Here is a 27772-nt window from a genome sequence, read left to right on the forward strand (position 1 = left end):
CAGAGGAGGAATAGGTGGTGGAGGAGATGGTAGAGGTAATAGTAGAAGAGGAGGGGGAAGAGGTTGGATTTGACCAAAATGTATGGAACTAAGAGCCCTGTCTTTCTTTCTTTCGTTCAGTTTGGAGGTCGAGTGGTTGGTCCCAGATGATATCGGACGCATCTTGGGCTCGGTGCATCTACATTGTGGTATGGGCCCAGCTGCGCTTTTTCCATTGATGAGGTCCCTCTTTGACTGTAAGACCAGGTAAGCTTAAGACATCTCATCACGTTTCTGGAAACAGGCAGCAGTAACAGACTGAGTGTTGATTTTGCCTGGAATATTTGGCATGCCGCTTGGGGCAGAAGCTGAATGGCATTTTTTTCCATCACTCATGTGGACCGAGTAAAAAAATATTGTGTTGAAGTGACAAAAAATGCTGAGACAAAAAAGTTGTTGGTGGTCTTCCAAGTGTTATACATCAAAGGGCTATGAATCGGAGCTCTGAAAAGGCCTTGTGGAAGGTGTTGAAACTTTGGTCCCAGAGCTCCAAGATAAACGTTCGAACCTGATGGCGGAGAAAACAATCTAATAAAGGAGCCTTTGACCATGGGCAATACAGACTATAGGAGGAGTCATCATACCCTGTGACTCAAAAAACTTCTTCAAAGAAAAATAAGTTACAAATGTACAAGCCCAAAACTAGATGTCAGAGGTATGCTAAGCATGTGTATTTACGTCCAACACATGCTACAAATACAAAGTTAGCCTGCTGCAAGTTCTCTCTAATAAAAGTGAAACCTGGGATTTGGGGGAGGAGGGGTGCTACACTATGCAGAAGCACTAGCACAGAGTTCCCAGCCTAACCCGAATTAACTGCAGAGAGAAATTATTCCCACATTAGCTTTCAAATGAAGGAGGGTCCTGAAGAAGAAGGGCACAGTGGATTCCCCGGAGGCGTGTCTGATGACAGAGCGGGCATTTTGGAATCATACAGAATGAATGCGAGGACTGACAAGCAGCAGCCTCACGTAATGAGCATATCTGCAAGGCTCCAAGGTCTGGCGGGCACAAAGAATGTTTGATCCCAGCCCTAACGACTCCCACAATAAGGTCAGCAGCGTTGTTTTCTCTTTAAATTTCCCAGTCTGGTAAGTCTCACCTGATAGCAGTGATACCCAGCACATAGGAATCCTCATTTTAGGGTGAGCCTATTAATTCTGGGAAGCCCCACCTGGCAGGCATGGCACATGAATCTTACCATGGTCACACATGAGCTGATATGAGATATAACATAAGAATTGACTCCGCAGTCAAGGTGTTTACTCAGATGTATTTAGAGGCACCACATGCTAGGAATCATAAGTGAGAAATAACCCATTTTATGCAACACACCCAGGTTTGTTCTCTCCCACACTAGTGGCAGTGATCACACTTAAGGCATAGCCACTTGCGCACTACTTAGATATTGGAGCTGCCACAAAGCACCGTCCTACTCTCCACCATACTCAATGCAAAACACTGCAATGTAGACTATGAAAGCCGGAGAACAACTGACTGATGAAGCAGAACCGGTTATCGTGCCTAGCAGCTCTTTAAGAGAAACTCCAGAAGACTATCAGAACAAATTAAAGTGTAAACTCAGAAACGCACTAGCAAATCTTACAAAAGAGATTAATTCAATAGGAGACAATGACTAAGAATGAAAAGGACATAACACATTTAAAGACCAGGCAGAAGCAGCCCAAGCAAGGATATGGACTAATGCAGAAGACGTGGAAGTAATGGAAAATTAAGCTAGAAGATCTTGAAAACAGATCACGTAGAGATTATAGGATTTGTAATGACAGACAACAAGGACGGGATAAATTTAACCAACCCCTTTTTGCTCTAATCAGTGTAACCATATTGTAGGCAAGGCATTACTGCCAGAGATAAGCATTATAAAAGCACACAGGGTATGCCCACCACATACAGGACTAGGAGCAAGACCAAGGTGTAAGAATGTGACCCTTTTTGCCATGGCCACCCCTACTTTTTAGGTCTCGCCTAGCAATGCGGTGCATGCGCTGCTCCCCTTGGCGAGACCTATTGTCGTCTGTTTCTCTGCTGAAGGGGGGCAGGAGATGTACACGCGTACGGACAGGAGATGTGCACTCCGTACGTGTGCACATCTCCTGTGCCCGTGTAGGGCTAGCGTTTCAACACAGTGCGCGCATGGCACGCTTTCACTTTACCTCCCTCCCTCCTAGTTGGTTTCAGTGTTGGAGGATGGGGGAGGGAAAGTGAAAGTGCGCTGTGTTGAAACGCCAGCCACACGCCACTCTGGCTTCATAGCAGTTGTCTGCCTCGGAGTTGTTTTCTGGGGGTTTCTCATTCCTTGCCCAGTCTCCAAGGTGATATCAGCTGTTTGTATATGTGCGCTGTTTCCAAGAAGTTGTGTGGATGGACGAGAGGAAAGTTTGTAGACTGCGCGCAGCCAGTTTCCTCTCACTGCTAAGAAAGCAAGCGTGCACACTCCCACACAGAGACTGCGTTCATAGGGGAATATACAACAGTGCACAAGATGATGGCTTTTTAGGTAGGCAGGCAGGCGAAGATGTGTCCTTGCCTTTGACCAGCATAACCAGTAGGGCTGGAACCACATCTTCATGACACAGATGCATGTGTGCTTGGGTGTACTCATTGTTGCAGCAAGAGATGCTGTACATAGAAATGACCGTGCTTTAGGCTCAGCAGGCTGATTTTTGGAGGGGGGGGCGAGGAGCAAGCCACTTTTATAATTTTTATGTATAAGTGAGCCAGATAAAGGGCGAGAAAATGAAGTGATGTGATCAATAAAGACTTTCTTGTTGTTTAGAGGCCTGAATTATTGTTTTCATGCTAATTTTTCATTGAAAGATGTACTGCAGAGAAATGAGCCTTGCATGTATGTGCACTCACTACAAACATTGAGGGCATATATTAGAACAAGCATTTGCAATGCAATAGGTCTCACATTACTATATGTTTGAGTTATTGGTGTTGCCTTATTATTTGCAAAGTCAATAGCTCAAACTTTCAGTAATGCCAGACCTATTGCATTGCAAATGCTTGTTTGTTTTTTTATCTACAATTTACAGAGAAATGAAACCGAAAGCCACTGCTCTGAAATGATATAAAACGTCTGCTGCACTGGTGTTCAGATTCACACCAAGAGACAACTTCTCTTTAGAACATATTTATTCGCAAAAATGACTGGTAAATTGCACAAGGTTCCTTTCACAGGCAGGCTCGACGTGTGTGTGTGTGTGTGTGTGTGTGTGTGTGCGTGTATATCTTTATTTTTCATACAATAATTGGCTAGCTGGTTTCACTTATCTGAAAACAATTACATAACGTTCATGTGTTTTGGTTGGTTGATAGTTTTATTTCGATATTTTTATATATCATAAAAGCATTTGCATAACAAAATTTAAAACAGCACATCAGTAAGACAAAAAGACTGGACATTAAAATCATCAAATAAAAAATGGCAATTGATGTGTTTTTTCATCTGTGTCTTGAGCCCATCAAAACAGAAAAGTGAGAGCAGCAATGGGAGAAGAAAGATGCAAGTGGTGTATGTAGGAAATCTTACTGGGTTCAGCCTCCGCTGCAGAGAAGTGGGTCCAAACTCTATTACGCCTCTTTTACGCGCATTAAGCGCTTAATAAACACCTCTAGGCTGTGGGCGGAACAAAGCGCCTGCAGTGGCCCAATAGCGTGCAGTCTTTCATTAAAAGAAAGGAAACGACCCACAAGCGTGTGCGATTCCTAGGTCAGCTTGATTTCCCCGTTTTTCACTTACTAAAGGTCTGCGCAGTGCAACGCAGGTCGCAAGACCTAAAAACAAAGTGGGGCAAGAAGTGGGAGTGGTGGGTGGTCAATTCATTTGAAAATCTTCAGAACAAAGACATATCTTTGAATTTACAATATGCCTGAATAGTTAACAACTGCTGAAATATGTGCCTGCAACCAGCCTGGTGTTCTTAAGGTTAGTGACACATGCCTCTAACACTTTCTAAATCCCATTTATGACCACAGGGTGATCTGGAATGGTGAGGATTGTTTTGAATCAGAAAATATGCTAATGTGGAGAAAGTGTATTGTGGGGGTTGAGTACAGGGGCATGTGGGCCTGGGCTACAGCGGCAAAACGTTTTTCCAAGTTGAATAATTTTTGCGTGAATTATTTTAAAGCAAATAATCACCAATCTTTCATTCTTGCTTATGCTTGTATTTATATATAATGATATCATTTCAGGAGCATTACAAATGCCTTTAAATTGTTAAATTACACATTTTATACTGAAACCAATGTCGGTGGCAAGCTGAACTCATGGCATTTCCTTAGAGCGCTTGCTCTGACCTTTAGGATCATTAGAAAAATCCCCTTGGCTTTGATAAAGTATTAATGTGGTGTGGGTGGTGTCCGAGCGGGAGGTAGGTGAGGGTTACCTGATCTTAGAAAGGACTGGTTGAGGAAATAGGAACATGTCAAGCATTTATTTTTCTCTTGTAAGAGTAATCACATGTGCTGGAAGGAGCAAACTGATCCATGTGTAGGCCCGAGCCCACTCTTCCCGGCCTCTTTCTGGTTGATGGATGAGTGAAAGAAAGAGCTGTGGCATTATGGGCCACCCTCTGGTGTACCATGAGCTGTTGCAGACACCTTGGGAAGAGTGACACATGCTCTAGAAATGTTGAGGCTTCATCTGTGGTGTTCAGAAGTAGCGGAGGTTCGAGGCTTAGCGCTACTTAATGGAAGATCATGCAGTCTGGTAATAATAAACAATTTGAGACCCTGCACATGAATCATACAAGGATTATAGTCAAGAGTTAATATTAGGGAGTAAATATATCCGACAGACCAATGTTCATCCCAGAGCAAGCATTTGCAATACAATAGGTCTTGCATTGGCGAGAGTTTGAGCTATTGCCATTATAAATTACAATGCCTTTTATTTATGTGTTTTGAAAGCCCGCCAGCGGTGCGTAACCACGCACTTTGTACTTATAGTCACTGCTTATGAGAAGCAAGGCTGCCAGTAACTGCGCCTCTTATACTGGCAGCCTTGCTTCTCGTAAGCAAGGACTATAAGTACAAAGTGCGTGTTTACACACCACTTGCAGGTTTTCAAAGCCCAAATAAAAGGCATTGCCATTTACAATGCTATTTACAATGCCAACAGCTCAAACTCTTGCAAATGCGAGACCTATTGAAATGCAAATGCTTGTTGACACTGGTACGGATGTTTTTCCGGATCATGTGCACTGGGATCCTGCTAACCAGGCCCCAGTGACTGCTCTTTCCTGAAAACAAGAGAAAATGCCACACATTAGCGGGCCTGTAGGTCAACTAGTAAGTGGTACCCCAGGTACCTAGGGCATGAGTACTAAAGAGGGTCCCTAAGAGAAGCAGCATGCTACTCTAAGTGACCCCCATACAAATTGCATGAAACATGTCATTGCAGACTGTGTGTCATTGTGCAAACCATGACTGAAAACACAACATGGCACACTGTGTGCAATGCCAAAGTCACTGCATAGGACATAAGTAAGTCAACCCTACAGCAGGCCTTGTAGCCCCAAAGCCACTGTGCATTATATTACATCGGAGGACAAATCTGCATAAGCAGATAAGCCCCTGTGCTGTTTAGTTCAACTACTAGACAGTACAAGTGAACATGGAAGCCATCTTAAGTATGTGTATTGGGCACTGGTCGTTACGAGTTCCCCAGCTACACAAGGGCTTCACTGAAACCTATGGTATTTGGTATCAAACACCTTGTCATAATAAATCCATACTGGTTCCAGTATTGGATTTATTATGGCATGCACCTTGAGGGCACCTTAGGAGGTACCCCCTGAAATCTTCCAGTTCTTTAGTGTGCTGGCTGACTGATATTGTCCAGCCTGCCACCGCACACAAGTTTCAAACCCCCTGAAGGTGACATCCCACACTCGGAGTACAGAAACAACACCTGCTCTGGAGGAAGGTGTTCACACCTCCTCCAGCAGGATGGTAAGCGATTTAGCATATCAAGGCCAGGGATTTCAAAGTCCCTGCTGCCTTTGATATGTGACCCTTGCTTCCCCCATACATGGGAAAGGCCACCCCCTGCCCTGAGGCCCATTTGGCACTAGAACAGGTGAGAAATTAGCTATGCAGTATAGATGTTGCATCGCCAAGCTAGCCACACCCCTAAGGTGGGCAACTTCATGGGCTCCACAAAAGAAGGATTACACCATCCTGTTTTTGATGGAATTAGGAAATCCGGAACAGGGTTATGCCCATTCGCCAAAGGAAGCGGTCATATAGGGGGTGCATTAACCCCAAGAGAAAAGTAGCTCACTTGCTAATGACCTTCACACCTTTAAATTAAGTATTAAGGTGGCCACCTGACACCAGGAACGCAGATTCACCTGATCAAAGAAGGACAAAAAAGAGCCGAAGACCGCAAGAGCTGAAGACTAGCTGTGGACTTGGTGCCAAACCATGTATGCTTCTATCACAAACATTGCAAAGACCCAACTCATCCTACAGATGTGCATCCTTCAAAAGCCTTGGAGGGCTGCCAGCACGTCACCAACCCATCAGTATCTCCCTTGAATTGGAGGAGCCACTACCCTGCAGGCACCAACCGCAACTTCAAGATTCACAGAATTGCTGACCACTGGGTCCACTGACGCAGCAGTTCCCCAGAACGAGGTCACTGTGCTCCAGGGGGTTGGATAAGTCTCCCCACCAAGTTTGGAGACACCAGGATATCCCAGGAGCTGCTGTGCACCAATACTCAGGGTAGCGGACCCCTTGCAACAGCCAAGTCCTGTTTAGTGTCCAGTCCAGACACATACACATCCAAGACTGACCTACCACGAAGGAAGTCAGCTTCACCGAGGCCAACGTCGAGAGTGGCCCTGCTGTCCTGTTTTGTTCCCATCTCCAGGTAGTTCCAAAAGTGAGAGCCTCCAACACAAGGGACCCGCCAGACAAAACATCTCTGCACACGAGCCAACAAGCCAGAGTCTACCGAAGGTGCACCATCAACCCTTTTTTCTAAATGGGGCATGGCTCTGGAATGTACTCTCAAGAACTAAGCCCCCCCTCCACACCCTTTGGGTTCTGACTGACTTGTTCCCAAGTCGCCACTTGCAGCATTTTTCTGCTTTCAGATTTCTCTATAGACTTCAGCTGTAGCATTCAAGGCTACCCTTGCAACCACCACCTCTGCACCTGGACACACCACGTCAGGTAACCCAAAACTGCTGGTGGTTCTAAGGACCGATGGTCCCTGCTTATATTAAGTCCAAAAGAACTACCCTTTAAGTTGGTTGCAAGCGACACTATTCAGTGAACGTTCCTCCCATAGCATTACCATGTTGGAGGCTCAAGCGTGACATCTGAAGGCTGTATTTTCTATGTGCCTGAAAAAAGCTAATTTGAAAAGTACTTACCTAATCTTGTAGATCTTGGTTTCTAAATAAATATAAAAATATGTAATTTTTTATACATTTTTGTTGGATTTCCTTATTGAGCGTGGGTTTAATTTATTGACTCTGTGTGTGCAACAAATGCCTGACACTACCTTTTTAAAAGCCTACGGTAGCTCAGCCAAACTACTACAAATACAGCACCTTGAGATTGATAGAGCAAGCCCCTGTACACTAATAAAGGGAAACCTGGCCACTCTGCACAGTGCACCTAATTTTGGAGCACTATATAGAGCGCCAACTTCCTACAAAAGCCACATCCTCTGCAACATTGTGTCATCTGAAATTAAAGATAGGATCCTAAAAGCTGCTCATCAGATAGAAACCATCAAATCTGACGAGTGTGAGATGCCAGTTCTACCAACATGCCTTGCAAGTAACGCTGGTGAGGGGAAACGCACAAACGGAAATCACAATGGGACTGAACCAGACAGATCACTTAAGATAGGCCTATCCATTCACCTGGATATGCAAGATTAGGGGAAAAAATTAATGTTTAAAGAAGGAAGGCAATACTTGGGACTATCGTAAGAAACTGCTGGCCTCACCACCTTTGTGGGACAGGTGGCTCCACTAATCAGACCTGATAGGTGGGCGGAAAAAAAACAAGACAAACTAAGAGAGGTGAGAAAGGGAAACACATCCTGAAACAATGCCCTATTGCAGACGATCAACTGGAGAATGGTTATTTGTCTTGCATCTTAGGAAAGGGTGCAGTAATGCCCAGTTACAGGCGGCGTCCGCATGATTCTCAACAGAGGAGATACGGCATCCCTTATTCTCCTGGACCTCTCTGAAGCATTTGACATGTTCTCACACTCCATCCATCATCAGGTGGCAGCACAAGATTGGCATCCAAGGATGGGTTTCTGGTAGATATGCTCCTTCTCAACAGCAATAACACAAGCTGTCAGCCTTGCATCTTACACCCCGGAAGCCCACACAGTCATCCGCAGAGTGCCACAAGTTTCATTGCTCATCCACACTAGCATATACGATCTCTCTGCCCAACAGCATACGCACAGGACACATCAACATCTACATCTACTCTCATGACTATGACCAGCAACTCATACTCTCCCTCTGAGGCAATACCCACAACACAAGAAGCAAGTTCATGGCCTGCATGACCGAAGTTGTTCACTGGATGAAAGACAATTGTCTCAAGCTCAACACTGACAAGACAGGAGTAGTGATCTTCAGTAAGAGCACCTCACCTCACATGGTGGCCGCTCGAACTCGGGTGCACACCCACACCCAGCACTCATGCCACTAACCCAAGAATAAACAACAGCAAAATGGACATGACTGCACAAGTGACTGCAATCACTCCTTCCTGTTCCTGAAAAACAGTCATTCGCATCCTAGTCACCAGCAAGTTGGACTATGGGAAAACCCTTTATGCCCGGATCACTAGGCAACTCACTTGAAGACTACAAACCATCCAGAACTCAGCAGTCAGACTCATCCTCAACCTCCCACACAGAACTCCCATCACACCACACATCAGGGAGCTCCACCTGTTTCTGATACACAAACATGATCATTTCAATCTACTCACACTCATTTTAGGCACAACACAACTTAGGTGCCACCTATCTGAACAGTGGCATTTCCTTTCACCAACCAACCAGACACCTCAGCTTTGCAGGAGCCCTACTTGCACACATCCCACACATACACAGAACCAGATCAGGATAACAGGTTTTCTCCTACAACACTCCTAAAGGATGGAAAAGCCTTCTCCTCTCTACTTAAATTCCACGAGCAGCTGAAGATCTGGTTTTTCAATTAACCATTCTAAACTGTGGTAAGGGAGGTCAGCTGACCAGCCTACCTGGAGGGTATGTTATACAAAGGAAGACCGAGGATACGTTCTCCCAGAACTTAAGTTACAATATCAATAGGGGGTACCCCTCTGCCTCAAATATCTAAAGTGCGCTTCACAGATAGACACCACCTGTGCACAAGATGGGAAAAAAGAAAATGAACCCTATTTTATGTATAACCCTCACCCACTCCAACAGTGTAATATTTCATCCTCCGGTTCACCCTGACCTCTAAAGCCAGGGTAGGCTCAACAATATACCAGGGAGCTCTTTGTATATTATGGTATCCAGGGACAGCTATGTATAATAAAAGTACCTCATCCACTCCCATGGTATCTCTTTATTAGTGCAGTGGATAGGCACAGACTAAATGAATCAATATATAAGAAGCAATGCAGGATATAATGGTCTTTTGACCCTTGTGGTGCCAACATGTTTCTGCCCTACTCCAAATGGGCAACAAATGGTCCAGGGCATTTGTCTCGGCACGTTCGTTTTGGTAATACCAACCAAGCGATGCCCTGAAAATAACTTTAAAGTGTGACATCAACAAATAATATGGCATGTAAAGGGGGTAATATACTTGCCTGTTCACTGGTATCCTTAGGAGGGTATTTTAGACCCCTCGGTACCTACTTAGTTCCACACACGCCTGGCTTTTGTTACCCATTCAATTAACTAACCTACCATAGGCAAAGTTAGGCACCCACACATGCTCAGCACCAGGATACCCTCACAGGCGATAGTGTGTTTTTCGAAATACACATAACATCACAAAGATACAGTACACCAGAAATGAAGGGTGTCTCTGGCCATGGTTGTGATTTTCCATCACACCATATGTATAGGATACTCATGTTATTTATTTTCACTATGTTTGTCCCAACATTTACTTGGGAGGAGGGGAGGCAAAGTGCAGCAAAGTCACAACATTGTAACTCGGTCTTAGAAGCTCAGTGGATTAGGCTTTTTAATGCATTGATCACACCCTAATAGAAAACTAATAAACATGGTTAGAATTTATACTTGTAATATAAATGCCATGAACACGCCAGCAAAAAGACAAGGTGTAGAAAAGTACCAGATGTAATAGGTTTGCAGGCGACATACTTTGTGGCGAAGGATACAAAACTAATGTCTTATAAGCTATATCTCACACAGTTTTTTGCCACCATCAAAGCTAAAGAAATGAAGGGGGAGATGCTGGTTGTGCACAAGCTCCTGAACTTAGAAACAACAGAAGCGCACACAGACAGGCTAGAGGAAAAATATGTTGTCATACTGATTGGCAACTTGGGAAGTGGAAGGGAGATTTACCTAGCAGCCTAATTCAACCTCAACATTGGCCAAGAAGCACATATAATGGCGATCCTGGATGTAGTACACAAGAAGAAATGTGAGATACCTTGGGAGGGGATCCTTATTATAGTTCATCTTCTAGCGAAGCAAAAACATCTATCACATTGCTACTCAAGTGGAGGAAAAACTGCTATAGTATAAGTTGGCACATGTCAGCTTATTTGACTTGTGGAGGGGAATCCATCCAGGAGAAAGGGAATTGACGTTTTATTCACATAGCCACAGATCCTTCTCCAGAATTCATCAGATATAGGGACATACACTTACGTCTCACACAACCAAAATATCGATAGTCCTGATCATATTATCAGACTATGCACCCATAATATGGGAGTTTCCATGGGGTACTATCTAGAGGGGAATTCCTGGAAATTCAATGCATGTATACTTAACCACATGGCTGCTGCGGGGATTTTTGCGCTGTGCTGCAAATTGCTATTCTGCTGCAGATATGACGAGCTCAGCTCGTCATCAGCACACGACACCCGTGGGTGATGACGAGCTGAGCTCGTCATCAGCAGCGAAAGGGTTAAAGATAGACTCTACGACAAAGAGAGGATAGATCAGATAAACAAGTATTTCAGTATTAACCGGGAAGGTCACATCGGCCACTACCTTATGGGAAGACTTACAATAACGACCACTCAAGGCACATGTTGGCATTCATAAAAGAAAAATTTGAATATGAATTAAAAATATAGGAACAATAATATAGAAAGAAAACAATCTTCTTTTCTGAAAGGTTATGACAAAATTCAGAGACACTTGGACAGGGTAATAAAGCAGATAAGCCACTGGCCGCTCGATTAAGAAGGATTTACAACAAGCATTTACAATGCAATGGTTTCGCCTTTGAAAAAGTTAGAGCTATTGGCATTGTAAATGACAAAATTTGTAATTTATGTGTTGGTTTTGAAAACAGATAAATAAATGGCATTGTCATTTACATTGCCATTAGCTTAATCTCTCACAAATGTGAGACCTATTGTACCCTACGGACGAGCTCAGCAGACAGCAATTACTACCACACACACACTTACCCAGAGCCACCCACACCCAGAGCCAGCCACACACACCCACCCAGAGCCGCACACACCCACCCAGAGCCGCACACACCCACCCAGAGCCGCACACACCCACCCAGAGCCGCACACACCCACCCAGAGCCGCACACACCCACCCAGAGCCGCACACACCCACAGGAGAGCAAGCACAGCCAGGGGGCAGGGAAGCAAGCACAGCCAGGGGGCAGGGAAGCAAGCACAGCCAGGGGGCAGGGAAGCAAGCACAGCCAGGGGGCAGGGAAGCAAGCACAGCCAGGGGGCAGGGAAGCAAGCACAGCCAGGGGGCAGGGAAGCAAGCACAGCCAGGGGGCAGGGAAGCAAGCACAGCCAGGGGGCAGGGAAGCAAGCACAGCCAGGGGGCAGGGAAGCAAGCACAGCCAGGGGGCAGGGAAGCAAGCACAGCCAGGGGGCAGGGAAGCAAGCACAGCCAGGGGGCAGGGAAGCTAGCACAGCCAGGGGGCAGGGAAGCAAGCACAGCCATGTTTCCAGTGCTTGGCTATTCTGAACAAACCATTGGTATCCGGCCTGCCACTCAAACGAAAACAACTCCCAGAATACCTTAAATTGCTAAATGAAACCTCAGAAGTAGAAACGTTATGTCCTGACTACACGAGAGAGGCTGCAATTGTAACTGCGAGGGACAAATACCACTGAACTGGGAAGAAGACGGCGTACAACTATAGTGAAGAAATAACAACCTCGTACACTACTGCATACCACTGTGCATTGGATCCAGGAACACAACAGGCCCAGGTTTGGACGCTACTTTAGAAATGCCAATGCACAGAAAGAACAACATTACCTAATGTACTTGTGTAATGTAGTTGGTGCTCATGTCAGATGATACACCACCATCTCTTGAAACTGCAGTACCTTAGACTGCATTCTCCCAAATGCCAGGTTTGGGCTCTGTGTGAATTGCATGTGTATTTTACACCTATGCATCGCCACACATTTCCAGTGTTTTCTAATTACTCGGCAGCTGTATCATTTTAGTTGGAATCTTTGTGCAAAGGAACATAGAAGTCAGGAGCTGTTTTGGTTGTTTAGTTAAAATTTACCAAACTATCTATAAAACGGTGAACGGTATAGTGGGAAGGATGAAAGCCTAAAACATAGTCACACAGTGACGCAATAACTCTTTGTTAATTCATAGGCATTTCTGACCTATGTCTGCATAAATTATCCATGATGTAGATAAAAGTGTGTGGAATTTGCGGGTATAACCGGCCTGCATTTTTACTCCGGGAAAAATGCGCACACACATATTTGTTTGATTGTAGCTGGACTCCTACTCATGAGGCCGGTCACCTCTCGGATGCGTTTTTTCCCAACGTAAAGGACCTACTCAGAGATCCTCCCATATTGCTACACTGGTCAGACCATTTAGCAGTACCACTAGGTATTAGGATCCTGGCTATTTATTCAATAGGTCTGACCAAACCAACAACTAAGGAGCCGATTACAATGACGGTGAGACCGCCACAGAAAGCCTGTCGGGGCAGATGCACTGCCAATTTGCATGTTTCCACCCGCCATATTAGAATGGCAGGCTGAATGATGGAGGCCAGAAAGCCAGACCGCCACCCATCCGACGGGCTCCTCGAGCCCACCGGTGTGGTGGAGGGCCTCACATTCCCTACAATGGTGGCAGTCCCTACCAGGCACCGCCGTAGGGATTACGATGTCCCTTTCTTCCTGCTTGTTTATGCACTTGTATGCAGCAAGCAGGTGAGCATCACATGCCTTGGCCAAGCAGCGTGGGTGGGGCCTATGATGGCTATAACCAGTGTCATGAATCAAAGAGTGATGACGGATGATGGATGACCTGTCATGTTGATCACACATGAATGTAACCAAAACATCCTCCTTCTGTCCATGTGCATTATGCTGCACATTTCCTTAACTAACATGTCCACACCAACAGGATATGATTTAACAAGTCCTACCAGAGTTAACCAGAGTCAACAAGCAACATCCCAAGTTGCCACCTCAGAAAGGGAACACTGTATGAGAAAAAAATGCTAGACCACTACATAATAGACAGCAGGCAAAGTAACCCATTCATGGGATTCAACAACTCCCAGTATCCCCCATTAGCAATGCATATTCTGATTTGCACAGACAGGCAGGTTGCATCACCCAGCTCCCTCGCACCCTTGTAGACATCTACGGGAAGAACCCATAAAGAAACAGAAAAAAATACGGATTGCACCAACAAGAACATAAATAACAAATTAATAAATTGTGACAAACACGAGTTTTATGAATACGGCTCTAGAGAAGAAACGTCAAAGTATGAACAGAAGAACGTGGACAGGAACGTAAAGGTACTGGCTAAGGTTAGAATATAAGACTACCAAAAAAAAGAAGTTAAAAGAGGACGTCATGTCACCAGAATACCACTTTGCTTTTAAAATTCAGTCTCTAGTTATAGTCATAGTTTCGACTAACCAAAGTGTTTAGCTCCCACAACTCAGTGAGTTAATTTATAATAGTAAAGGAGTAGAAATGTTGTTTACCTGTGACATGGAGCCATCTGGTAATTGTAGGTATGGAATAACTCTTAACTGGGACAAACCGCCACGACACAATCAAAAGCGCGGAGAAGCTTTGGAAACTGTATATGCTGCGCTATTATAAAAAAAAGATATCACCACAATTCTGATCTATCCACATTCAGTCAGTTTGACTCCCCTGACTGGGCCAATGTCCAGAGATATGGATCGCGATGCATGACAACTGAACAATGCATAATTAAACTCAGCTTTAAGAATATTAACTAGTACAACAGGGCATATGTTTAATTTGAAATAAACAGCTCGCAAATTGGAGGGAATAATCCAACCGTTTCTCTACTCAGAGGGGAAGTCCTATATTAAAATAAGGTAAGTTAAATTCTCGCCTACCTCTTCCCACTATCTCCATTCCCTCGTGGCTACTCAAACGAAGGTGACGATCTCCCAGTGCCCATTTCGTCTCTGCTTCCCCAATAGCGAGATCTGATGAGAGTGAAAGCGAGTAGTCGGTACGGCTTAGGTCTGTGGGGGTCGGTCACTTCACGAGAAATGGAGATATTGTCCTCACAAAGCACGGAGCTAAATATCTCTGCTAACAAGACACACCCAAGACAACATTAATGCAAGACAAAAATACGTCAACCACACCTAAGTATGTCTTCTTAGTCACCGAGGGGGTGACATTAGACATGCACAAGCCCCCACCCAAGCTCTTGTGACAAACAGCTGACCGTAAAACTCTGCCCTGTTGATTTCTACATCAGGTGGGTGGGATTAGAAACTTCCAGCGGTCAATCGTAAATTCATTGAGTGTGTACATATACTGGGGAAGGGAATTGTTCACCCTGTCCTCTCTCTTTTTAAGGATCTACTTTCTCTTGAAGACATGGGTAGGAATCTGCAATGAGTGCAGTGGAGAGAAGGCTGTAGCAGCACAACCTGCCAAATTCCTAACGAGCAACACAGCACTCACCGTGGGCGGAGGCGCGGGGCTGCAGCTGTCCTACTCGGCAACACCTGCCCGGCAACGTCCTCCGCTTCTTCCGGGGCTCCCTCCAGGCAGGCCACGGGAGCCCCGCGTGGGCCGCCATACTTGTTGTGGGCCGCCGTCTTCCTTCTTCCCCTGGGCGGCGGGGGGGCGGGCACTTCCGGCCGGCCGCGCTAGGATTGGCCGGCCGGCCAGTCACGGGGCGGGAAACGGGAAGAAGAGACGCAGTAGTGCCGGCAATGCCGGACCAGACACGGGGGCGTTCCCGGCGTCCCGTGACGTCGGCAAAAGCCAAAGAATGTCGGGAACGCCCCCGTGTCTGGTCCGGCATTGACGGACAGGCCCCTCGTCCAATGGCAAGGCTCCGTTTACGGAGCCAGCCAATCAAGGACGAGGGCCGAACCAAGCCACACTACAGATCTCAACAGGATTTCGCCTGCGCCGAAAAGATGCGCAGAGCGCATCTCTTCGCAGGCGAAACCTAAAAAGGGGGTGGTGATGAACAGAGTGTCTGAGTTAAACAGACCACTCTTACCCAGTCCAAAGATCAGGGCTTGATCCATCACCGTTATTTATCTCACTGCCCCATCCCAGCTCAGAACCTGGCTATATGCAAATCAGTCTGTCCCTGGCCCAGTGCATCATGGGAACAGGGCAGACTAAACTACCAAGCCAATTCTTCACCAGAAAGGAGACAAGCTACCGGGGACCGGTTTCTGGCATTTCAGCCTTCTTCGGCCCGGCTTGCTTGAATCCTGATGGAGCAGTGAGAAAGGGACTCATGTCTGAGTATACCCTGCCACACCTATAGTGGCCAAAAACGATTTACAAAAAGGGGGTGGTGATGAACAGAGTGTCTGAGTTAAACAGACCACTCTTACCCAGTCCAAAGATCAGGGCTTGATCCATCACCGTTATTTATCTCACTGCCCCATCCCAGCTCAGAACCTGGCTATATGCAAATCAGTCTGTCCCTGGCCCAGTGCATCATGGGAACAGGGCAGACTAAACTACCAAGCCAATTCTTCACCAGAAAGGAGACAAGCTATCGATTAAGAAGGGCAAAAGATGCTGCACGTATGCCCAGTACTAGATGATAGGATGCGTACTGAGCAAAACAGAAACCAAGAAAAGGAAGGCATTCTTAGAATGTTACCAAGTGCTTTACTAGAGTCAATGTCTTGCCCAACATGTGATAACAGACTTTTTTGCTTCCATACAATTTCAAATCCTACCCCAGGACATGAAAGCTGACTTAGGAAAGGAGTTAACATGCGGTGAAGTAAAGAAGCTCAATAAAAATGTCCCACCACCCGATGGCCTGATCAATGTGCTTCAAAAATGCTTTAATTCCCTGCGGACACCCCACTTGACCAGATCATTCAATATGTACAGGACACTGGATGTGAGAAACAATCCGTGAGTGAGGCAGACATCAACAAACAGTCAACAAACAGCTGACCACCTTCCTCGAGGCAAATGGCTCCCTCGACCCTTCCCAGGCCGGCTTCCGAGCCAACCACAGCACCGAGACCACCCTCGTTGCAGCCACCGACATCAGGACCATGATAGACAACGGGGAAACAGCCACCCTCATCCTTCTAGACCCCTCTGCCGCCTTCGATACCATCTGCGACCGAACACTAAGATCCCGCCTCCACAACGCAGGGATCTAAGGAAAGGCCCTGGAATGGATCACCTCATTTCTCTCCGACAGAACCCAGAGAGTCCACCTCCTCCCTTCCTTCCGGTCCGCGGCAACCAAAATCATCTGCGGTGTACCCCAAAGCTCCTCACTCAGCCCGACCCTCTTCAATGTCTACATGAGCCCCCTCGCCGCCGTCGTACGCAAACACAACCTCAACATCATCGCCTACGCCGACACCCAGCTGATCCTCTCCCTCACCAAAGACGCAGCCACCACCAGAATCAACCTCCAGGAAGGAATGAAAGACATTGCGGAATGGATGAAATACAGCCGCCTAAAGCTAAACTCAGACAAAACGGAGGTCCTCATCCTGGGTAACATCACAATCTGCCTGGAACGACTCCTGGTGGCCCACCATGCTGGGCTCCCCATCGACACCCACAGACCATGCACGCAAACTAGGATTCATCTTGGACTCCTCGCTCACCATGTCCAACCAAGTCTACGCCATCTCGTTCTCATGCTTCAACACCCTGCGCATGCTTCGAAAGATCTTAAGGTGGATCCCCACCGAAACGAGAAGGACGGTCACCCAGGCCCTCGTCACCTGCCGGTTGGACTACGGAAACGCCCTATACGCAGGAACCACAGCAAAACTTCAGAACAGACTCCAGCGCATACAGAACGCATCTGCACGCCTCATCCTGGACATCCCCCGACACAGCCACATAACCGCCCACCTGAGAGACCTGCACTGGCTCTCCATCAACAAAAGAATCAAGTTCAGGCTCCTCACCCACGCACACAAAGCACTCCACAACGCCGGACCCGAATACCTCAACAAACGCCTCACGTTCTACACTCCAACCCACCAGCTCCGCTCCACCACCCTCGCTCTCGTCGCCATCCCACGGATCCGCAGAACCACCACCAGAGGAAGATCGTTCTCCTACCTGGCCGCCAAGACATAGAACTCCCTCCCCGCCCACCTACGTCTGACCCAGGACCACATCACCTTCAGGAGACACATCAAGACTTGGCTGTCCGAGCAATAGCAGCAACGCCCCCCCCCGCGCCTTGAGACCCCCATGGGTGAGTAGCGCACTCTATAAATTTCTTGATTGATTGACATAACCCCGATACATAAAATGGGCAGGGCCAAAGAACAACGAGCAGCTTATAGCCCTATGTTTCTTCTTAACTCACACTTTAAACGACTGGAAAATACATGCCCATTCCGATTCGGGTTTATAAGAATCGGTCACATTTTTTATTACATGAAAGAGTTACTTTTCTACTGTAACAATATTTCTGGTGGATACTCTATACACCTGCAGATTTCTCACCTGTAGCCTAATCCAAGGCATCAAACTAGACGAGGAGACTTTAAAGCTCTCATGTCGTCGATAGAAGGAGATGGCTTTGTATCAACGACAGAAGTGGTGCTAGGGGTGCCTATACAGAGCCCACCCTGGCGTAACGTCAGTTTCATCCATTTGTTTTGCAAGCCTTCAAGTCAAGCAGACAGACTGTCGCGCTCAACAAACCCATGAATGATTGATTGATATCAATTCTCATACACAATTATTCTTGGAAACACAAAAAATGACAGTTGATTGGATCTCATGCTAGGCTCCATTAGATTATTTCAGAATAGAAGATGCAGTGACCTATGAAGATGCAATATCTCTTGATGTTGGCAAAAGTGAACCTGATTAAGAAGATAAGAAGTGCTGCACTTGCTAGCAGAGCACTCCAGAACCTGAAAGGAGTTTCATTGCGAGTGCTCTTCCATAGAGCATTAAACCTTCTTTTTTTTCTCTATCCATTTGTTTTGCCAGATGAATTGTTCATTAAGTGCATAAATCTGCTGAACGACATACTACTACTTATCTATAGTATAAAGCAAAGTACTGATTATTACCATTCATCATCTCAGGTTCAGTTAATTTCTAGCATTACTGTAGAATGGGAGGTGCAGTCACTGCCAAACTTGTACGAAGAGAGACATAGTCTCACCCAATTTTCACACAGTATCGTTGAGGCTTTAGCCTAATCTTCAACTGATGATTCAAGAATACAATAACAGGTTTAGCTACTATGCAATAAGAAGATACTGCTGAACAATTCATCATCTATGCCCCTCTCACAATTTAAAAACAGAGTAGATAAACTTTTTTTTCTGAAAGTCACCTTAATTATCTATTTGTGCTGAAGATTTTTAATAAGGAATATATAGCATTCAAATGATGTTTTTTGTTGCATCATACAATTTAAAGCTCTCATCTGGAATGCCAATTTCTCACCGCTTGAAGCAACGATCGGTAGAGTATATCTTTCCGCCCATCAGTTGTTTCATCCAACTTTCGTCGTATGAAAAAGCCCCCCAGCATGTGGATCAGTGTACTGCAAACCCAAAAAAATACAACTTCAATGACACAAAGAAAAGAATATACGGATTACAAAAGCATAACAAGTAAAAAAACATATGAGCTACAACACTGTCTTACATGTAAACCATAGAAGCATACTTAAGGATTAGGTTCAAGGTTGCTGTGTTATACGGACAATGGGATGGTACACAATGTAGTTGTCCTAAAACAATTAGATATTTTGTGATGAAACACTGTTGCATGTAATACGTGAAAATTAGTTTCTGAAAAGAGAAACAGTATCTTCATGTACAAATAGCCACAAAGCAATATTGATATTCCTGACTACTTTCGAAGAACTGCGCAGATCTTGACGAGATCTACTCTGATCTAAACTGGACTAGACCTTGATATCTAGACTGTGTTCATACTCGTTCTCGTTCATATCTTGACATTTTTCTTGCTTATATCTGAACAGTCTGGATATGAAGGAAGTCTAACAAAGGTTATAAGATTGGAGAAGTGTAGACTGCACTTTGATAGCCTGTGGACGATGGTCAACATATTAACGTATACCTGGATCTAGAAAAACATTTCATACATAAATCATTGAGATTAAGCCACCTTGAATGATTTATCGGAACAATAAAAAGCTCAATAAAAAAAATCACAGCTTGACACTTTGAGAGCAGCTCATGACATCTTGCTCCTGCTTACTCAATTATTTTTTTTTTTAAATATTCAAAGTCCAAATTTTGTTCATATACACAATTAGCAGGTTAAGATTCATGTTTTGTATTTGTATGCAAGTCGATCACCAGACGAAGAATGTGTCAACAAGCAAACAAAATGCCAACTAAAACTGCAACCACCAGTGTGGAGGTTTATTTCAGCCAATGACATAATTAAGGAATAAAGAGGGCCTTTTCAATAAGGAAGTCCATTTCGGGTAGTTAATGGAACTAAAAGAAAAGGAAAGCTTGCATCATTTCTCTAAGGTGCAAACTGAGGATAAGGTAACTTGTTTCTTTACATTAGCAAGTATTAACCTTTAAAGATGCACACCTTCTTTCAATCAAGTATAGCCAATGGTATATTTGCCTGTCAACAAAGTTGTATCAAAATGACTAAACAACTTTTTTTCTGGCCTGCCTAGTTATTCCACATCTGTTCTTGACTATCTAGAAATAAACCTCAATTTTGTAGATACGTGGCAGCAATAAGCTGTGATGTTGGTGCAGGTTACCAGGAGCCATTAAAACCTTGAAGCCAAGCTTGTCAGAATGGGCAAAACAACTGCTGTGCCTACCAATTATACACAGTGCATTCTAGCACTTCAAGTGTGGTGACAATCACCCCCTGATCAGTCAACAACATCAGGGATTCTCTGTGAGCTCATAGGTTCAGATGTTTTCCCCATTCACGCAAGGTCTTAAAGTAGAATAACATTATATTATAAGCAATTAAGGAACTCTTCCATATATTCAATTTATATAGTTTGTAGTGGAATGAGACACCCGACAAAATGGCTGAAATACGGATAACATACACCAACAAGGCGACACAATCGACAGTGTATTTCTGACATTGTTCATTGGTTGGACAACACCTGCAAGTGAATGCCCAATATGGTCTCACTAAAACTAAAAAATCTGGGTTGGCTGAGAACGAAAATTATTTAATTAAATATTTTACTCTTAGCCCAGTCAAGCCTAGAAATACTTCAAGACTGTAAATAAGAGCCAAGAAGCCTCAGGAGAGACTTGGATGCATAGGGTGAACTGAAGTTGCCATGGCTGGATGTCTGGAAAGAAGGAAACGACTGGAATGTAAGAGCAGCGCTTGAACAGACTTGGCAAAATAAACAGACTACATTAGATGAGGGGACGAACAGAAGCATTAACAGAAAGGTCATGGCAATTGGGACTTTTCATTAGGGACAGTAAAATAATGAGAGGGATGTTCAAAAACAAACATGCAATGGTTGATTTAAGTGCAGTGAGTAGGATCAGAGAAACAAAAGATGTGGGGGGGCAACTTGTTAATTGTGTTTGGTGAGTTACTGGATGAATTTACTATTTGGAGCTTTATTTTGGATTAGTCACTTGAGTTCAAAGCCTCTGTGACCTCAATTTGACCCCACAGCTGATGAGCACAAGGGGAGCTCTATGATAGTAAGCTTGTCACACTATAACTGGCCATTATCTATGCCTGGATGAACTTTGTAAACAAAACCTGTAGTAAAAGATTAATACAGAACACTCCTGAAAATTACCAAAAACTCTGAATTGCTGGCCATATGGCTCATCTTACTTGCTTTATAGTGCCTTCTGAATCGATCAAACTTTTTGTTTCCATGGTTATTTAATATAACTGCATTTCCTTCACGTGTGTAAATAAAAGTTTGGCGAGTTTTGTTTTTAAATACAGTTTTCATCAGACATTACGCTTATTTAGTTTGGTTACATTTGCCAAATCCTTTACCACCTTCTGAAGCCTTGACTGCTCACCGTCAGTACTGTTGGAGCACTGAGCACACAAAGGCAGTATCCTGGTAAGTGCCAGAGGCCATGGACAAAAAAATAAGCAACAATACTCACCGAAGTATGACTCATGACCCACAGACTTCTCCAGGAACCACTTAACTGACATTGCATGAAATACCCAAAATAAGGCTGAATCACACAAATGGCAAACTCACCTGAAAATGGGAATGTTAAGGTTATTTCCTGAGGCAATGTGCGGTGCTTTAATGTTATGGCAGAAAAGGACGAATGTGAGCAGCAGGTAGTCAATGTGTGATTTGTGAACTGGCAGAAAGACAAGCGGCATATTCATCTGTAAAAGAAAAATGTACAAAAATAAGAGACCGGTTCAAAAATATTATGGATCGAATTTTAAAGGAGTTAAACAATCACCCCAAACAAAGTATTAATTCCAGAATGAATGAAAAGCTGCTGCCTAGCCAAGACCATTTGATGCTGCTAAAATTATATATAGATTATATTTAGAGGTGTTTAGACAGCTCTCTTCATCCACAGGTCTGTCGTAGAGTCATTCACATATTGCTTCTGCACCCTTCACCATGGGGCAGTAGGTCAGCCATTTTCAGACACTACCAAACTTCACTTTGAGAGACTGAATTTTTTCACAAGGAGCACATCCACACATAATGTAGTCCCCTTCAGCCCTAGTGTTCTTGCTTTTACTTTATCATTACTTTAGAGTTGCATTTGTGCTTGGAAACTGATGTGATATGAGGATGATTTTGATGTGAGCAAAGAGCAGATATCAGCTTTATCAGACTATCTCCCTCTAAAATTGTGCTTCCTAAACATTTTAGAACCATGACCCACTTTTTAGAACGGAAAACTTTCTCAAATCATCTAGCTTTGAAGGGCATGAGCTGTGCAATATTTTAATGTAATTAGAGCATCATGTTTCCGCACTGTCATTTACTGACGGCACATTTTTCATTTCATTGCCACACAATTTTCACAAAGATACAATTTTACCGTTAAAACAACATTGCATACAAAAAATAATGTGTGGAAATCGGGTTTCAGTGAATATTTATCAGTTGTGAATCACCAAGTTAAGTATAGTGATTTGTTTCGGTCTTATTAACCTTTTGTCTACATCACACTTCAGAATTACAAAAAAGAATGTGCATTTCTTTTTGCTTTCCTAACTGCCGAATGTGTACAGTTTAATTTGCAGGTGTTTACAACTTGTTGTGTGTTACAAAAAATGGCACCCTACATACAGCCTTTCCTTTCACACTGGTGTACCCAGCAAGATTGTCGCAGAATTTCACTTTACTTTCTCTGACTGCATAGTGAGAAGTGTTTATAAACACCTATCCCCATTTTATCCTCTTAAATGCGTCGGGCGGCCCCCGACCGTCCGACGTCACGGTGGGCATGGGTGTCGGATGGCCAGGGACCGACCAATTTGCGCACGCGTAGAATTCGCCTGCACAGTTGAGAAATGTGCGCCGCATGGAAGCAGTTAAAAAAGTAGCAATGTGTCAGAAGACGTTGCCTGACATTTGACACTTTTGTCTTTCAAGCTCAGCAAATGTGAAAAGATAAATACAGAATTTAAAAGCATGTTTATTTATTGGTATGACTTTCATGACCCACCAAAATCTACCCGGTTTGAGAAACACTGTTCCACAGCTGTTGTAAATTCCTTTTTGAGTGATCTTTGTAGATCTACCAACTGGTGGTGTTACTTCACAACATACCAGATTGTTATATGTGAAATTGTTCTTAAAAGAAAGGTATACCCCTTTTTGTATGCACACAATGAAGTTAGTCTATATGTCCTGCTTATATGGTTCAACAATTTGCTTTAATCGCTCCTGTATATTGCGCTTACATAGACATTTAACTATTAGATCAGTAATTGAATCCATGTCTTATTTCAATTTCCTGTTGTATCTGTTTTTGCAAGCCTGTCGGTCTACCTATCAACCTGTATAGCTAGCTATTAACCTGTATGTTTGGCGCGCAGTCTGTCCGCCACTCACTCTGTCGGTCTCGCTTGTCTGATCATCTGTTTGAGAGTCTGATCATCTGTTTGAGAGTCTGATCATCTGTGTGGGGGGCTGATGCAACTCTGCCTAGGGGGGGGCTGATGCAACTCTGCCTAGGGGGGCTGATGCAACTCTGCCTAGGGGGGGGGGGGTGATGCAACTCTGCCTAGGGGGGGGGGGGTGATGCAACTCTGCCTAGGGGGGGGGGGGTGATGCAACTCTGCCTAGGGGGGGGGGGGCTGATGCAACTCTGCCTAGGGGGGGGGGGGGGGGGGCTGATGCTACTCTGCCTAGGGGGGGGGGGCTGATGCAACTCTGCCTAGGGGGGGGGGGGCTGATGCAACTCTGCCTAGGGGGGGGGGGGGGGGCGATGCAACTCTGCCTAGGGGGGGGGGGGGGTGATGCAACTCTGCCTAGGGGGGGGGGGTGATGCAACTCTGCCTAGGGGGGGGGGGGTGATGCAACTCTGCCTAGGGGGGGGGGGTGATGCAACTCTGCCTAGGGGGGGGGGGGTGATGCAACTCTGCCTAGGGGGGGGGGGGGGGTGATGCAACTCTGCCTAGGGGGGGGGGGGCTGATGCAACTCTGCCTAGGGGGGGACTGATGCAACTCTGCCTAGGGGGGGGCTGATGCAACTCTGCCTAGGGGGGGGCTGATGCAACTCTGCCTAGGGGGGGGCTGATGCAACTCTGCCTACGGGGGGGGGGCTGATGCAACTCTGCCTACGGGGCTGATGCAACTCTGCCTACGGGGCTGATGCAACTCTGCCTACGGGGCTGATGCAACTCTGCCTACGGGGCTGATGCAACTCTGCCTACGGGGCTGATGCAACTCTGCCTACGGGGCTGATGCAACTCTGCCAGTGCATCTCTGTTGTTTCAGCTCTATCTATGCAACCCTAGCTATCTATCTTTGCAGATCTATCCATTTACGCAACCTTCTCTGTGCATGAATCTCAATTTAGCAGTCTATCTTTGTAAATGTATTTATGCAACCAACTGTCTGTCAATTGTTCTAGATAAAAACACTATCTATACATCCCTCTGTCACAATTTCCAAAATACATCCCTCTGACTTTGAAAGCTTCTCAATGTATCAGTCTTTTTAACCCTCTCTAACTAGTTGTAAAAAGTTAGACAAAAGCCTTACAAAATAAGCGCATTTGAAAAGTAAAGAGGATGGCAACCAATGCCAGACCAATTTGCTTTTTAGGTCCGTTGCTAGCCAAGACCTTTTGATATCACTAAAAATATTTGTAGAACATAGTTCTAGGGGTTTTCTGCCAGACTTCATACATTGGTCTATTGTGGCATCATTCACATTTTTATTCCACACACTCCAGCGTGCATCATAGGGCAATAATGGGTCAGCCATTGTCTGACCTCACTGTGAGTTATGGCATGCTGCACTTACACAAGAGAGATAACTGACCACACGGGCGACCCTAGAACAAGAACCAGGGACAACAAACAATATACTCCAAACAATGGTTCTTGAGCAATATAATCAGACTTAACTAAAAAAAAAGAGAAACAAGCCCACCGGATGCGCGCAGCGGGAGCACCGATTGAGCGCCGAAGGTGCGCCAAAGGTAAGCCCGTCTGCGCCTGGACCGTGCCCAGTGCCAGGACCCCTGGCACTCGCCGATGCAAGACTACCCGACGGACCTACGACACCGCCACCCTGCACGTTCTCAATGATGGACGGAACCCTGCCTGCTACCAAGCCACCCCGAGAGGCACCCACGGACCCTTCGCCTGCCAAGCCTGCCGTTTCTCCTGCTACCGGACCTGCACGGCCCCCGCCAAGCCAAGCACCAGCAGCAACCACCTGGAGTGCATCCTGCTCAACACCCGCTCCATCCACAGGCACGCCGTGGAACTCTGGGGCCTGCGCGACACGACAGCACCGGACGTCGCCTTCCTCACCGAAACCTGGATGAACGCCTCCTCAGCGCCCGACATCGCCATAGCCATCCCGGACGGATACAAGATCACCCGGAAGGAACGCGTCAACCAGACGGGAGGAGGCATCGCCATCGTACACAAGAACACCATCCGCATCTCAACTAACTCTGACGAAACCTTACCCGCCGCCGAACACCTGCACTTCCAGATATACACTGACCCCAAGACCACCCTCCGCGGCACCCTCATCTACAGACCACCGGGACCACGCACACAATTCAGCAAAGACATCGCAGACTTCATCAGCCCGCACGCCCTTCCCTCCGCCGACTACATCCTCCTAGGAGACCTCAACGTTCACCTGGAGAACAACAACGACAGAAACACCACCGCCCTGCTGGACAACCTCGCCAACCTCGGACTCAAGCAACTGGTGAACACCCCCACTCACTACGCCGGCCACGCGCTTGACCCAGTCTTCTCATCCAGCAAGCACATCTCCTTCAGCCACGCCACCGGACTCCACTGGACCGACCACAGCTGCGTCCACTTCAGCTTCAAAAAAACTACAACCCACCACCACCCGCAACTGGTCCCCCGCCGATGCTGGAGCAAGATCACCGCCGAGCAGCTGACCGCCTCCCTCAGCCAGAACACTACCACCGGCACAACGACCCCAATGAAGCAGCCAGCAACCTCACCAAGTGGCTGACCGCCTGCACCGATGACCTCGCACCACTAAAGAACCCTCCCAGCAGACACGGCAGCAAGAAAACCCCCTGGTTCACCGACGAACTCAAGGAATCCAAGAAGAACTGCCGCACCCTCGAGAAAGCCTGGCGGCTCGACCACACCACAGACAACAGGACCACCCTCAAGCACGCCATCCGCAAACACCATCAGCTGATCCGCGCCACCAAGAAGACGGCACTCAAAGAACGACTGGACAACAACACCCATGACAGCAAGGAACTCTTCAGCATCGTCAAAGAGTTCTCCAACCCCAGCGCCGGAAACGACATCACTCCCTTGCAAGACCTCTGCAACTCACTCGCCTCGTTCTTCCACTGCAAGATCGCCGACATACACAACAGCTTCGACGCACAGACCACGCACCCTACCACCGAACCAACGCCCGCCACCACCACCCTCTGCAATTGGACCCCGATCAGCACCGAAGACACCACCCGCACGATGAACTCCATCCACTCCGGATCACCAACCGACCCGTGCCCACACCACGTCTTCAACAAAGCCGACGGCACCATCGAACCCCATCTCCGAGACACCATCAACTCCTCCTTCCACACCGCCACCTTCCCGGAGAGCTGGAAGCACGCCGAGCTGACCGCCCTCCTGAAGAAACCAACGGCGGACCCCACCGACCTCAAGAACTACCGTCCCATCTCGCTCCTTCCTTTTCCAGCCAAAGTCATCGAGAAGACCGCCAACAAACAGCTGGCCGCCTTCCTCGAGACGAACGGATCCCTCGACCCATCGCAGTCCGGGTTTCGGGCCAACCACAGCACCGAGACCGCCCTGATCGCAGCCACCGACGACATCAGAACCCTGATCGACAATGGGGAAACAGCGGCCCTCATCCTCCTGGACCTCTCTGCGGCATTCGACACCGTCTGCCACCGAACTCTAGTGAAGCGCCTCAGCAACATCGGAATTCGAGAAAAAGCGCTGGAGTGGATCATCTAGTTCCTCACCGGAAGAACCCAAAGAGTCCGCCTCCCTCCGTTCAGATCCGAGGCCACCGAAGTCATCTGCGGCGTACCACAAGGATCTTCACTCAGCCCAACCCTCTTCAACGTCTACATGAGCCCCCTCGCAGCCATCGCACGCCAGCACAACCTCAACATCATCTCCTACGCCGACGACCCCCAGCTCATCCTCTCCCTCACCAGCGACCCCACCACCGCCAGAGCCAACCTACACGAAGGGATGAAAGACGTCACCGACTGGATGAGGAACAGCCGCCTTAAACCTAACTCGGACAAGACGGAAGTCCTCATCCTGGGATCATCACCCTCCGCCTGGGACGACT

General features: G+C 46.3%; 1 protein-coding gene across 3 annotated transcripts in view; it reads right to left on the reverse strand.

Moving 5' to 3' along the window:
- GPAM (glycerol-3-phosphate acyltransferase, mitochondrial) overlaps positions 1-27772 on the reverse strand; it is a 232522-nt gene that overhangs the window by 138534 nt on the left and 66216 nt on the right. For all 3 annotated transcript variants that reach the window (XM_086922788.1, XM_086922787.1, XM_086922786.1), the window contains exons 8-9: positions 21974-22110; positions 19207-19306 (exon numbers count right to left, since the gene is read on the reverse strand). In XM_086922788.1, coding sequence (XP_086778914.1) covers positions 19207-19306; positions 21974-22110 — 237 coding nt within the window. The remainder of the gene's footprint in view (positions 1-19206; positions 19307-21973; positions 22111-27772) is intronic.

The sequence above is a fragment of the Lissotriton vulgaris genome, chromosome 5, assembly GCF_964263255.1.
Source record: "Lissotriton vulgaris chromosome 5, aLisVul1.2, whole genome shotgun sequence".
Taxonomy (NCBI): Eukaryota; Metazoa; Chordata; class Amphibia; order Caudata; family Salamandridae; genus Lissotriton; species Lissotriton vulgaris.